Source organism: Cetorhinus maximus, chromosome 28, assembly GCF_964194155.1.
Source record: "Cetorhinus maximus chromosome 28, sCetMax3.hap1.1, whole genome shotgun sequence".
NCBI lineage: Eukaryota > Metazoa > Chordata > Chondrichthyes > Lamniformes > Cetorhinidae > Cetorhinus > Cetorhinus maximus.
In genome coordinates this window covers 21950744-21964939 of record NC_135906.1, presented here as the reverse complement: position 1 = coordinate 21964939, position 14196 = coordinate 21950744, and the positions used below count along the sequence as shown (strand labels likewise).

Genomic DNA, 14196 nt, shown 5'->3' with positions numbered 1-14196 from the left:
TGACTCAGAGCCGATTGCAGTGAGCATTTTTGGCACTACTTCCGAAGACTAGTTTCAGCCCCTTCTGCTTCATATTCATGCAGCATTGTTTGCAGGGCATCCAGTAGAGGACACCCAATGAAAGATGATTCTTTAGTCAGTACCTAGACCTCCACCCATCAGATGAGCTCAGACTGGGAGGCAGTAGCAGAGAGACATGAGCTGAGGACAAAGTGGCAAGTCTCTTTAGAGCCTCGCCAGGATGTCAGTAGCCAATAGCCTCAGTCTTTTTGCTGTTGCAGGCATAAGAGGCCTGCACTTGTGTATAACCTCCCTGCTGATGGTTGGGAGAAGGTAGAGGGGCAACCCTTTGTTGGGCTATGTTAATGATAAGGAATATGACATTTTGGCAGTTGTGGGTCCAATCAGGAATGGCAACCTTTGGGTGCTGAGGGGGAAGGCAAAATAATTATCCTTCATTGTTCATTATTTTGGAATATTGCTTAATAGAAATCTTGAATGTGATGGTAGAATATTTCAGTGAAGAAACTCTTTGTGTTACTTTTGTGTTTAAGGGTATGGGCCAAGGGAGAACAGAAAAAAGATCAGTAAAATTTAATTTAAAGTGAATATTTATTAATCCAATGAATTCTTTTCACAGGGGGAGCATTGATTTTTTTTCTGGTCTCATTACTTCATATACAGTGGTATACAGTCAGGAGAGACTTGCCCTGGGAGTCGTCAACATTGACTCCGGAGCCCAAGTCTCCTGGCATCAGATTAAATGTGGAAAAGGAAGTCTCCTGCTGATTCACGTACCTCACCTACCCCCCGACACACAACTCCGCTGGCTCAGTTGATGAATCAGTGCTCCTCCATGTTGAATACCACTTGGAGAAAGCATTGAGGGTGGCAAGGCTGCAGAATGTACTCTGGATGGTGGACTTCAATGTCCATTACCAAAAGTGGCTTGGTGGCATTGCTACTGACCAAGCTGGCTGACTCCTAAAGGACGTAGCTGCTAAACTGTGTCTGCAGCAGGTGGTGAGGGAATCAACAAGAGGGAAAAACAGACTTGCCCTCATCCTCACCAAGCTGCCTGCCACAGACTCATCTGTCCATGACAGCTTCAGTAGAAATGATCATCGCACAGTCCTTGTCGAGACAAAGTCCTGTCTTCACTTTGAGGACACTCTCCATTGTGTTGTGTGGCACTACCACCATGCTAAATGGGATGGATTTTGAACAGATCTAGCAACTCAATACTGGGCATCCATAAGGTGCTGTGGGCAATCAGCAGTAGCAGGATTGTACTCACAATCTGTAATTTCATGGCCTAGCATATCCCCCACTCTACTATTACAACCAAGCCAGGGGTTCAAACCTGGTTGAATGAAGAGTACAGGAGGACATGCCAGGAGCAGCACCAGATGTACCTACAAATGAGGTGTCAACCTGGTGAAGCTACAACACAGGATTACTTGCATGCCAAACAGCGTAAGAAGCATGGGATAGACAGAGTGATGCGATCCCAGAACCAATGGATCAGATCAAAGCTCTGCAGTCCTGCCATATCCAGTCGTGAATGGTGGTGGACAATTAAACAGCTCACTGGAGGAGGAGGCTCCACAAACATCCCCATCCTCAATGATGGGGGAGCCCAGCACATCAGTGCACAAGATAAGGCAGAAGCATTTGCAATAATCTTCAGCCAGAAATGCTGAGTGGATAATCCTCTGGAGGTCTCCAGCATCACAGATGCCAGTCTTCAGCTAATTCAATTCACTCCATGTGATATCAACAAATGGCTGAAGGCACTGGATAGTGCAAAGGCTAAGGGACTTGACAATACTCCGGCAATAGTGCTGAAGACTTGTGCTCCAGAACTTGCCGTGTCCCTAGCCAAGCTGTTCCAATACAGCTACAACACCAACATCTACCGAGCAATGTAGAAAATTGTCTAGGTTTTCCTGTACACAAAAAGCAGGACAAATCCAACCCGACTAATTACTTCTCCATTAGTCTACTGTCAATCATCAATAAAATGATGAAGGGGTCATCAACAGTGCTATCAAGTGGCACTTTCTTACCAGTAACCTCTTCACTGATGCCCACTTGGGGTTCTGCCAGGATCATTCAGCTTCTGACCTCATTACAGTCTTGGTTAAAACATGGACAAAACAGCTGAACTCCAGAGGTGACATGAGAGTGACTACCCTTGACATCAAGGCAGCATTTAACTGAGTGTGGCATCAAGAAGCCCTAGCAAAACTGGAGTCATTGGGAATCAGGGGGAAAACTGTCCATTGGTTGGAGTCATACCTAGCACAAAGGAAGATGGATGTGGTTATTGAAAGTCAATCATCTTAGTTCCAGGACATCACTGCAGGAGTTCCTCAAGCTAGTGTCTTCGGCCCAACCATCTTCAACTGCTTCATCAATGACCTCCCTTCCATCATAAGGTCAGAAGTGGGGATGTTCGCTGATAATTGCATAATGTTCAGCACCATTCGCAACTCCTCTGATACTGAAACAGTCCATGTCCAAATGCAGCAAGACCTGGACAATATCCAGGCTTGGGCTGACAAGTGGCAAGTAACATTTGCACCACACAAGTGCCAGGCAATGACTATTTCCAACAAGAAAGAACCTAACCATCGCCCCTTGATGTTCAATGGCATTACCATCACCGAGTCCCCCACTATCAACATCCTGGGGGTTACCATTGACCAGAAACTGAACTGGACTAGCCATATAAATACTGTGGCTACGGGAGCAGGTCGGAGGATAGGAATCCTGCTGTGTGTAACTCACTTCCTGTCTCCTCCAAACCTGTCTACCATTTACAAGGCATAAGACAGGAGTGTGATGGAGTAATCCCCACTTGCCTGGACGAGTGCAGCTCCAACAACACTCAAGAAGCTTGACATTATCCAGGACAAAGCAGCCTACTTGATTGACACCCCATCCACAAACATTCACTCCCTGCACCACCGACACATAGTGGCAGCCGTGTGTAGCATCTACAAGATGCACTGCAGCAACTCACCAGGGCCCCTTCGACAGCACCTTCCAAACCCATGACCGCTTTCATATGGAAGGACAAGGGCAGCAGACACATGGGAACACCAACTGGAAGTTCCCCTTCAAGCTACAGACCACCCTGACTTGGAAATATGTCACCCTTCCTTCATTGTTGCTGCGTCAAAATCTTGGAAGTCCCTCCTTAACAGCTCTGTGGGTGTACCTACACCACATGAACTAAAGCAGTTCAAGATGGCAGCTAAGCAACACCTTAATAAATGCTGGCCTAGCCAGCGACGCCCATATCTCATGAACGAATAAAAAAAAACTCACAAAAGAATTTACCTGGAGCGCTTTCGGACAATCTCCCTGAGAATGCACTTGATCGTTGGCAACGTACCTATTTGTCAGAACTGGATGAAAATTTGCTTCAATGATTTTTGTTTTGTAAGAGATGGAGCACACAGAACCATACACCAATTTATTTGAAATAGGTGGCACGTTTGCTTCGAATGACCTTTATTTTAACTTGTTATTTTTCTTACGCATTTTTAGACAAATCATACTGGGCAGAAGGTGGAAATGTCAACTCTTTGTACACGATTGAAGCCACAGGATATGCCCTTCTTGCTCTTGTGCAGCTCAGGAAATTTGAGGAAGCTCGTGGACCAGTTAAATGGCTGTCACTAAGAAGCGAGTATGGAGGTGGCTATTCTTCCACACAGGTTGCACGATTTTACTTTACATTTGTATTGAATTCATTTTTAAGAAAATAAACTAAGTTTAGCAGAAATCTTTAAGCTTGGGGGGGGTTGAAGCCTGTCTTTTTTATTGCTGCCAAACAGGAAATCACCCTTTCCCAAAGGAGAAAGTCTTGTTCTTATTTTGAAGTTGAGCTGGTATCTTAGATTTCATAATGAAATATTTGGGAAATTCATTGACGAATGTTTTCAAGACAACTGTCAGGAGCTGCTTCAATGCACAAGATCTGATGAGCATGAATAAATAGTCAATTGTGATTCAGTGCTTTTTAGCTTGTTTGTTAATGGAGTAATCTTAGCAGAATGCCTGGAAACTCCCGGAATGTGGTGAGGGGGCAGATTTTATGCTGTTATGAATAGTAGGCGGACTTTCCCACACCATGAAGATATGTCCTTGGTTCTTTTTAGTTTTGCCTCCTCAGGCTCACTTAATTGATTTTGTCAGGTCTCTTGGTGAGTTTACCTAAGGAGAGCATGGTGATTGCCTGATTGTGGTAGACCATGGAGGTCTGTTGCAATGCACCACAGCCAGTGGCTTCTGAGCTGTCATAAAGGGAAGCAAAATATTAGCTTGTGCAGTTCATTTACTCTTGACACACTCCATTTGCCTCAGCAATGTAGGATGCCAAGGACAGACGAGTATCCCTTTTGCCCAGGATTTCTATGGCACAAGTGGCAGCAACTGGAATGAGTGACCTATTTCCACCATTTGCATAGCATTAGAAAACTCCTGTCCATATTTGAGCAGATACAATTCTACACATCCAGCACATTGATGAGAATTGCTGGAAATGGCGAGATCAAATGAGAGTCACCAGAACTTACCCCACTAACAGCTGATTAGCATAATATCTCTCAAATGTAATTCCAGTGAAAACTTACAGCAGGATCTTCCCAATACACTAAACCAGTAGATGTGATCTCTATCAAATTCTATTACAAAAGAGATGGCATTTGTGATATTGCAGAACTTCTGCAGTAATGTACTGATGAGCATTCTGATTTAGACATTAAGTGAACCTACACATTGGAAAATAAACTGAGCCAATACACAGTATTCAATAACCAACCAAAGTATAATATGCTGTAATTACATAAATATAAGAAAATTAATTGGTTTTGCTTATCTTTAACGAGAAAAGGCAGATTCTAGTTATTAAGAAACTTGTTTTGCACATCTTATGAAACCTGGTAGGAATGTTGCACTAGCCTATAAGTGTCTCTCCAACCAAGCTCATGACATCTGGAAGGAAATAAATGAATTATTTCTAAAATGAATTATTTTAAAAAAGTGGCTACTCATAAAATAACTTAAAATTATAATTGCATTCACTTGCACTACTTTCTAACCCGCGATCCTTATCACCTAGAAGAACAAGGGAAGGAGGTTCTTGGGCACACGACACCTGCAACCTCCCTTCTAAATAATACCTTGTCCTGACTTGGATATATATCGCCATTCCTTCACTGTCACTGGGTCAAAATCCTGGCGCTGCCTTCTGAACAGCACCGTGAGTGTATCTTCACCACATGGACTACAGTGGTTCAAGAAGGCAACTCACCACTAGCTTCTGAAGGGCAACTAGAGCTGGGCAATAAATGCTGGCCTTGTGAACGACAGCCACATCCCATGAATAAAGGAAATAAAACTAATTTCCACTTGTGTTTAAACTGACTTCAGGATTTTGAAGTTTAATATCTTTGTCCCCTGCACTTCTAAGTTGAAACTAAAAGCCAGAATGCCATTGCAGTTTTGTTTTTCTGAAATCTCTTGATTATTCTCCAAGAACTTTAATTGAAACCAAAAAAAGATTGATTACTCATTCTTATTTCTTAAGCAAACAAGTCTGAAGTGTTTTCTTTCTTCTCAAATATATTTATCAATAACATTTTCCCCCCTAGGCGACAATGGTTGCTTTACAAGGTCTAGCCAACTACCAGGCTGCTGTTCCTCCAATCGAAGATATTGACTTAGATGTCGTTGTATCCATTTCTGGCAGACAAAGACCTATTGCATGGCGTTTCGACTCATCAAATCAATATGTAGCAAAATCAGCAAGGGTCAGTTATTACTTATGCTTTAAAATAAACGTTCAAACTTCTCTTTTCGATATGTCCTAACTACTTCCTAGTATTCTACTTCTTAGCATTTTTGACCATAAATAATGTAAATCATTTGCAGCTGTTTCTCAGTACAATTTTCCTGTGTTGCTAACCTACAGAAGTGAATTAATTTTGCATTACATAGATTAGAGCCCTTATACACAGAAATGGGGCATTCAAACCAACTGTCTGTGGCTGAGTTTATGTTCCATGAGGGTCGTCACCCATCCCACTTCATGAACATGCATTTTATGTATATTTTTAGTAGCTATGATGCTTAAATCCTGTTTTGCTCAATAATTTCAGTGTTGGCAGTTTCAGAGGATTATAGTTTTATTGTGTAACCTTGAGGAATTTCGGTGGCATATTACGGAATTCCAAATTTCAGCCACACAACAGTCTGGCGAGGTGCAAGGTGTTTCACTCTAGGACAGGGAAAATCTCCACATAGCCTCTCTCCTACATCCCCGGGGAGGGGATGTGGCGGCATTTGCACTCGCCTCTCTAGATCGTTAATCCATGCCTTGGTATTTCTACAACAACACAACTACAAAAGCAAAATACTGCAGATGCTGCAAATCTGAAATAAAAACAAAAAGTGCTGGCAATACTCAATATATCTGCAACATCTGTGGAAAGAGAAAGAGAGTTAATATTTCAGGTCTGTGACTTTTCCTCTGCTTAGCGCAATATGAAGTTTACATCTGTTAAATGATCGGGAGGCGGAGTCTCTTTGCTGATGGTTTCACAAGTGTTTAGTTCCATTCACAATTCTTCCATTGATGAAGTTGTCGACACCAACATAAACCCATGTTTGCATAATAGCTGGGCTGGGGGTGAGAAATGGAAGGTAATATTTCTGCCACAAATGCTAGGCAATGACCATCTTCAACAACAAAAATTCCAGTACAGCCTCCTTGACCTTCCATGAAACCATTATTGCTGAGTTCCCATTGTCAGTATTTTATGAGGTTACAATTGGCCAGAATCGTTTAATTCGACCAGCCAGATTATCGCTTTGGCTATATAACAGGGCTGAGACTGGATGCCCTGCCATAATCAGTTAACTTGCTGACTCCTCAAAGCCTCTCCAGCATCTACAAGGTTCAAGTTGGTTGGAACACTTGTATTCACTTCAATGGGTGGAGCCATGCAACACTCAAGAAGCTGAATGCATAAGGTAAAGCAGTTTGCTTGTTTGGCACCCTGACTTTAGACCCGATATCAATCCCCTCACCCACTATTACACTAAGGCAGTGTAATTATCTATAAGATGCATTGCAGCAATTCACTGAAGTTACTTTGGCAGTAACTCTCAACCCTCTAACAGCCGTCAGTGAGATGAATAAGGATTGTGGCAATGCAAGGGTCCCCATCCTTTACCTCCTACCTTGTCACTCACAATCCTGAGGACAAAGAGCGAAAATCACCAGACAGCTATTCTACTTTTTCTTTTTATTTCTAATTTGTTAGAATATAACAAAATGAAGCCATTCTTATATCATGTATCAAAACTGTTACTACTCTTTATTTTGCAGCCTTTTCCGGGATTTTGTTATATTAAATTAGCAGTATATAAGGTAAATGGCTAATTAACATAATCCATATTTCAGATGAGCGCCCTCGATAAGGTTGAGGTAAAGGTGAATGGGGAAGGACAAGGAACAATGAAGGTAAGTGTTGGTTCCAAGTACTTATTGTTTTGGAGTACAATACTGTCGGCTGAACTTAGTCCTTCATCCTCTGATACCTTGAATTGTTGCAGATGATATATTAAATGGTATCATTGTAACGAGGCTAACCACCCAGATAATTGGGTAAAAAATTCCATAAGAACTACATATGATACAGAACAGATGAAAGCCAATTGGCCCAACTGGTCAATGCAGGTGTTTATGCTCCATACAGCCTCCACCCACTCTTATCCTATCAGGATACCCTTCTAATCCTTTCTCTCTCTTGTGGTTATCCAGCTTCTCCTTAAATTCAGCTATGCATTTTACCTGAATTGCTCCTTGTAGTAGTGAATTCCGTATTCTAACCGCTATTTGAGAAAAGAAGTTTCTTCTGAATTCCATATAAGGTTTATTAGTGTCAGTATTAGATTTATGTACCCCAGCTCTGGCCCCTTCCACAAGTGCAAATGCCTTTCTACATCTATCCTATCAAACCCTTTCATAATTTTAAACACCTCTATCAGATCACCCCTCAGCATTCTCTTTTCCAAAGAAAAGAGGCTTTGCCTGTTCTTGATAGTTATAGCCTCTTGGTTCCAGTATTATTGTTTTGAATTTGTGCTGTAAACACTGTAATATTGTGTAAACCTCTTCATTATTTTAAAGATTTCTATTGTTACCCATCATGCTTCTCTTTATGAGAGAAAAGAACCATAGCCTTTCATCAGAAGTATATCCTCTCGATCCTGGGATGATTCGAGTGAATCTTTGTTGCACTTTCTTCCTGACTCTATATTCTTCTTATAATATGGAGATTGGAACACTCAAACTATCCCACTTCCTACAGAAAACAATTGTATAGTAAAACCTCATCTCTAATGTAAATTTGGGTTCAAAAATGTAGTAATAGAGTAAAGTAGAGAAGCTATCTAAACTACATGGAAAAGAGAAACTCTCCCCTTATGCAGGAGCGCCTGCTTTTGGAGGATTTTATTGGAAGAAGATGAATCTGTTTCAGAAGTGTTAGATCTTTTGCATCATACATGATGCTACGAAACAAGTGGGCACCTTTTTTATTTGCTCATGTGATGTGGGCAGCGCTGGGCAGGAAAGCTTTTATTGACCATCTCGAATTGCCATTGAGAAAGTCGTAGTGAGTCACCTCCCTGAAGCACCGCAGTCCATGCGCTGTGGATTCCCATATTTTTAACCAGTAACAATGTAGGAATGGAGATATAGTTCCAAATCAGATGGTATGTGACATGGGGGAACTTTCAAAAGATACTGACCCAAATCTTCTGGTAAATAGCACTGTTGAATGCATTGCTGCCATCCCAACGGATCTGCCCATTTTCAGCGGGTACTTCTGATCCTGGCTGAAGCAGAAATAGGCCAGCGCAACTTCTCCAGGGTAAGTCCAGTGAGCACAGGAGCATTGAAGGAAGGAGAGGACTTGCCCCCTGTTTGCGGCACTAGCTGCCATGTTCAGGTAAGTTATTACAGGTCTCAAGTCTTAATGAATGTGTGGGTTAGTGAATGGATAAGTGAGTGGGTGAGTGAGTGTGGGTGGATGAGTGGTAAACGAATTGGGTGGGGTTGTACAGGGGGGATGGGTATTCAGTTTGGGGTTAATCAGGTTGGTGGGGTGGTGGGTTATGTGGGGAGTCGGGTTGAGTGGGTATTCGGGACAGGGAGCGGTAGTGGGAGAGAGAGTCAAGTCGGGTCGAGGGTCCTAGTGGTTGCCTGTGGTGCTCAGTTCAGTTAGGCTGACTAATCTCTGAGTAAGACCAGGTAATAACCAGCATAGCATTTCCTAGATAAGTATCCAGGTAAGTTCTGCGAATCTGACCCAAGTCTCTGACCCTGAGCTCGGTTTGGAGACATTTGCAGGGGGCCCCAGGCAGCATAAATCAGCCCATCACAAGTTTAAACTTTCTGGTCTATTACAATGCATCTGCATGCGCCAGGGCTCCCGCAGGTGCCTGACACACAACGCAGACTTCACAGTCCAGATTTCACTGCTTTGGCTGATTGGCTTATTTTATTATTTTAAGTGTACTGCTTTTGATAAACGACCACTACTTGTGTTTTTACTATACAGGTTCTAACTAGTTATCATGCTCAGTTGTCTAAACACGTCAAAGAATGCAAGAAATTCAATTTACAAGTAACTGTGAGAGAGGTGCCTGAAGGTGAGCTGCGCATAAACCATCCAGAGACCATTATTTCTCATAGCTAATTATGGCAAACCCACTGTGCAATGAAATATGGTGGAATATTTTTGCTTGCTCAGTGATTGAAATATCATCATGGTACACACACACACACACACTCTGATGGGGAAGAAGTTAAATTCAGTTAATTAAATAAATCTGGTATAAAAAGCTGGTGTCAACAATGTGACCATGAAACTATTGGATTGTCATAAAAACCCACCTGGTTCACTAATGTCCTTTTGGGAAGAAAATCTGGTGCCCTCACCTGGTCTGGCCTGGCCTATATATGAGTCCACATCAACAGCAATATAGTTGACTCTTAAATGAAAGAACTGTGGGCTTAGTAAGCCACTAGTTTTAGGGCAATTAAGAATGGGCAACAAATACTGACATTTCCCACATCCCAGGAATGATTAAGAAAATGTGTGACACTCCTGCCCGAGTCAGACAGGCTGTTTAACCATCCAAGAAAACAGTGGTGTTAAAATAGCTGCAGGGCAGGAAATGAACTGTAAGTGTACCACTTGTGTTTAGCCTCCTATTTTGTCTGGTTTCCATTGGGATGAGGCAGTTAAAATTCTCTCTTTGCAGTTAAGTTTTATGGAGTACAGTAATTCCAGAAATGGTGAACCTTTTTAACAGAAGCTGAGGAGCCTCTTTGACAGGGTGAGGTTTGACCATGGGCATATGGGAAGGGTGGAAACATTTTGACTTGTGAGATTCAGTGAAACATGACTTTATCTCTGAAGTAGATGAATATGAGCAACTAATTAAGCCAAAAAAATAAACTTATTCACTTGTGACACCTATGAGAGACAAACAATCTTGCAATGAAGAGTAGATTTTGTCTTATATAATGTTTCGATAAATAGTTATAATGTCATTATGGCACAGAAGGAGGCCAGTCGGGCTATCGAGTCTCTGCCAGCTCTCTGTAGAGCAATCCAATCAGCCCCATTCCTCCTCTCTATCTAAGTGGCCTTGTACGTTTATTTTCTTCAAGTGCCCGTCCAATTTCCTTTTGAAGTTTTGAGTCCGTATGACTCTTCATCAGAACTCTGCTGATGAAGAGTCATATGGACTCGAAACGTTAACTCTGTCTTCCTCTCCACAGATGCTGTCAGACCTGCTGAGTTTTTCCAGCTATTTTTGTCTTTGTTTCAGATTTCCAGCATCCGCAGTATTTTGCTTTTATCCTTTTGAAGTTACTCATTGTCTCCACTTCCACCACCCTTGAAGACAGCAAATTTCAAGTCATTACCAATCAAAAATGTTCTTCCTCACATCTTTCTCCTGCACCTCTTGCCCAGAACCTTAGTCCAGACTTTCAAATGCTGGCAGGGTTGGGACCCGCTGCAGGTGCAATTTCAAAATCATGACCCCAACGTTCAATTCAGGATTCCGAAGCCTCCAGGACAGTTTGAAATTTTCAACATGCTGTTGGGGGTTAAGGAATGGGGAACCCACTTGCCTTCAATTTATGGCTAATTAAGCTCCATTAGGAGACTGCTAATTGGCTGCGAAGAGCGAGGACAGGATTTTCAAAGGGCAGATCAATGAACACAAACAGTGTGGTGCATGTTGGTGTCCATTCATTGAGTTAATTGAGAGGCCATCAGAAAGTTTCTTTGCATTTGTAGAAAACTGTAGATTCATGAGCCAGTTTGAGCTGGGTTGGGTTCTGTACCTTTATTTTGCCTGCATGGCCACTTTCCTCTGCATCAACGGTGCTGACCCTCTGAGGAGCTGCCTCTCAACATAACTGCTGTCTGCCTTTGCCACTGGTGCTAGCAATCAGTTCTCGCCTCCTGGAGGCACTCAGCACCACTAAAGAAGTGATGCAGTTAAAGCACAGGGTCGGGACCTTGAATTTGTCTCAGCTTCTGGTTCCTGACCCCGCTTTGAAAATCTGGCCCCTTAAATCTGTATCCCCTAGTTCTTGTGCCATCAGCTAATGGGTACAGCTTTTTTTTTTGTCTACTTTATCTAAACCTGTCTTTATCTTGTACACCTCTATCAAATCCTCCTCACTCAATATCCTTTGCTCCAAGGAGAACAATCCCAGCCAAACTTTGTAGCTAAAATTCCTCATTCCTAGAACTATGCTGATAAATCTCCTCTGCATCCTCTCAAGAACCCTCACATCTTGGTACTAGCATGTGCAAGTCCTTTATTCCATTAGTCTTCACATTAATGACAAGTTGTACTCTACCTTAACATTGCCAGGCCTATATTTCTTGGAATTTAGAAGGATAAGAGATGATCTCGTTGAAGTGTATTGACAGGGTACATGTGGCTGGAGAGCCTAGAAATGTATTTTTTATTCTTTGATGAGCTGTAAGCTTCACTGGCAAGGCTAGCATTTGTTGCCCATTCCTAATTGTCCTTGAGAAGGCAATGGTGAACTGCTTTCTTGAACTGCTGCAGTTGGTACACTGTTAGGGAGGGAGTTCCAGGATTTTGACCCAGTGAAAGTGAAGGAATGGTGGTATATTTCCAAGACACGGTTGTAATGTTCCCATGCATCTACTGCCCTTGCCGTTCTAGGTTGTAGATGTCACAGGTTTCGAAAGTGCTGTTGAAGGAGCTTTGGTGAGTTGCTGCAGTGCATCTTGTAGATGGCACACACTGCTGCTACTGTGCTCCACTGGTGGACGACATGAATGTTTAAGGTGTTGGATGGGATGCCGATGAAGCAGGCTGCTTTGTCCTGAATGGTTTACCAAGCTAATTGGACTTTATTGGAGCCGCACTCATCCAGGCAAGTGCCTTGTGGATGGTGGACAGGCTGTAAACTTGTCTGCACTCTCAAGTATACGTAATTTCATAAAACAATTCCAAGAGGAGTAGGGGAGTTCTCCAGTTTCCTGGCGAACATTTAATCCTAAACCAACACCTAAGATCTGCGCATTCATGACATTGCTGTTTATGGGACCCCTACTGGACCCGTGCTGGCAATTAAGCTTCCTACATTACGACAGAGACTAAACTTCGCAACTGCTTCTTTGATTATGAGGGTGGCCTTAGGTCACGAAAGGAGCAATACAATTGCAATTTCATTTTCCTTTATCCACATTTGAATAAATAATTGTGAATTAAAGTGCTCACAATGGCAATAACTAGTCTTGTTTTGTATTGCTACAGCTTTAAGACCCGCTGAAGCTCAGAATTCTCTGTTGATAAACGTCTGCGCTCGGTGAGAAGTTCACATTTCAATCTCTTGGAATTAAATTTGCTACTTGATATTATTGAGGAAATTGGTTTGACAGTCACTGAGAGGTTATGTAATTAACCTGGGATTAATATTGGGTCAGTCCTTTCATATTGTCAACTGAATTATTCCTAATAAAATCAGCAGTTAGTACTTAAACATAAAGAATAAGAATATCTAATAAATAGCAAACTCTCTCCCCCTGCACCATCACTTCTAGCATGTGTAAGGAGTTCATGGACTTTTTGGTCAATAAGATTGACGTCTTCCATTAAGCTAGCTCTATTAATTTCCCCCCTTCCTCTTGCTCATCAAGACAATCCTCCCACTGTCCTAACCAAGTTCAGCTTGCCCATTAGATCCACCTTCTTTACCCCCTTATGCCATTTTCATTAATCTGCTGACCATCCAACTTGCATTCCTGGTTCCCATGCCAGCTGACACTGTAAATGGCTCCCTCTCTTCAGGTACTAGCCCTCTCTCTTTTAAAACTACCATTATCACCACCATCAAAACTATCACCAACTGCAACCCCATCTCCAAACTCCTTTCCTGTCAAACTGTGGTCATCTCTGAAATCTGGGCCAACCTTGACTGCAACTTCATGTTTGAATCTCTCCACTCAGAGTTCCAAACCTCCCATAACACTGGAAAGGTTCTAACCAAAGTCACAACTGGGACCCTCATTCCCCATCCCCCTTGTCTTTGAAAATGTGGCAGTTAGTCACTTTCTTCAGCCGCTGTAGTCCATGTGGTGTAGACCCACAATGCTGTTAGGGAGAGAGTTTCAGAATTTTGACCCTTTGACAGTGAAGGAATGGCAATATAGTTCTAGGTTTGGATGGTGTGTAACTTGGAGGGGACCTTGTAGCTAACAACACCCCCATGCTCCTGTTGCTCCTTTTCTTCGAGCTGGTGGAGGTCGTAGGTATGGAAGCTTCTGTCAAAAGAGCCTTGATGATTTTGCTCCTGTGCATCTTGTACATACTGCTACCACTGTGGGCCAGTGGTGGAATGAGTGAATGTTTAAGATGATGGATGGGATGCCAGTCAAGCAGACTGCTTTCTACCAAATGGTGTCGAGCTTCTTGAGTTTTTTTGGAGCTGCAGTCATCCAGGCAAATGGAGAGTATTCCACCACATTCCTGACTTGTCCCTTGTCGATGATGGACAGACTTTGGGGAGTCAGAAGGTGTGTCACTCGCCACAGAATTCCCAACCTCTCT

General features: G+C 42.6%; 1 protein-coding gene across 1 annotated transcript in view; it reads left to right on the top strand.

Annotated features, from left to right (window-relative positions):
* The window catches only part of LOC144668910 (complement C3-like), a 154954-nt gene that overhangs the window by 111727 nt on the left and 29031 nt on the right, over positions 1–14196 (top strand). Inside the window, exons 29-33 of the mRNA XM_078531380.1 lie at positions 3559–3728; positions 5667–5825; positions 7481–7540; positions 9645–9735; positions 12904–12955. Coding sequence (XP_078387506.1) covers positions 3559–3728; positions 5667–5825; positions 7481–7540; positions 9645–9735; positions 12904–12955 — 532 coding nt within the window. The remainder of the gene's footprint in view (positions 1–3558; positions 3729–5666; positions 5826–7480; positions 7541–9644; positions 9736–12903; positions 12956–14196) is intronic.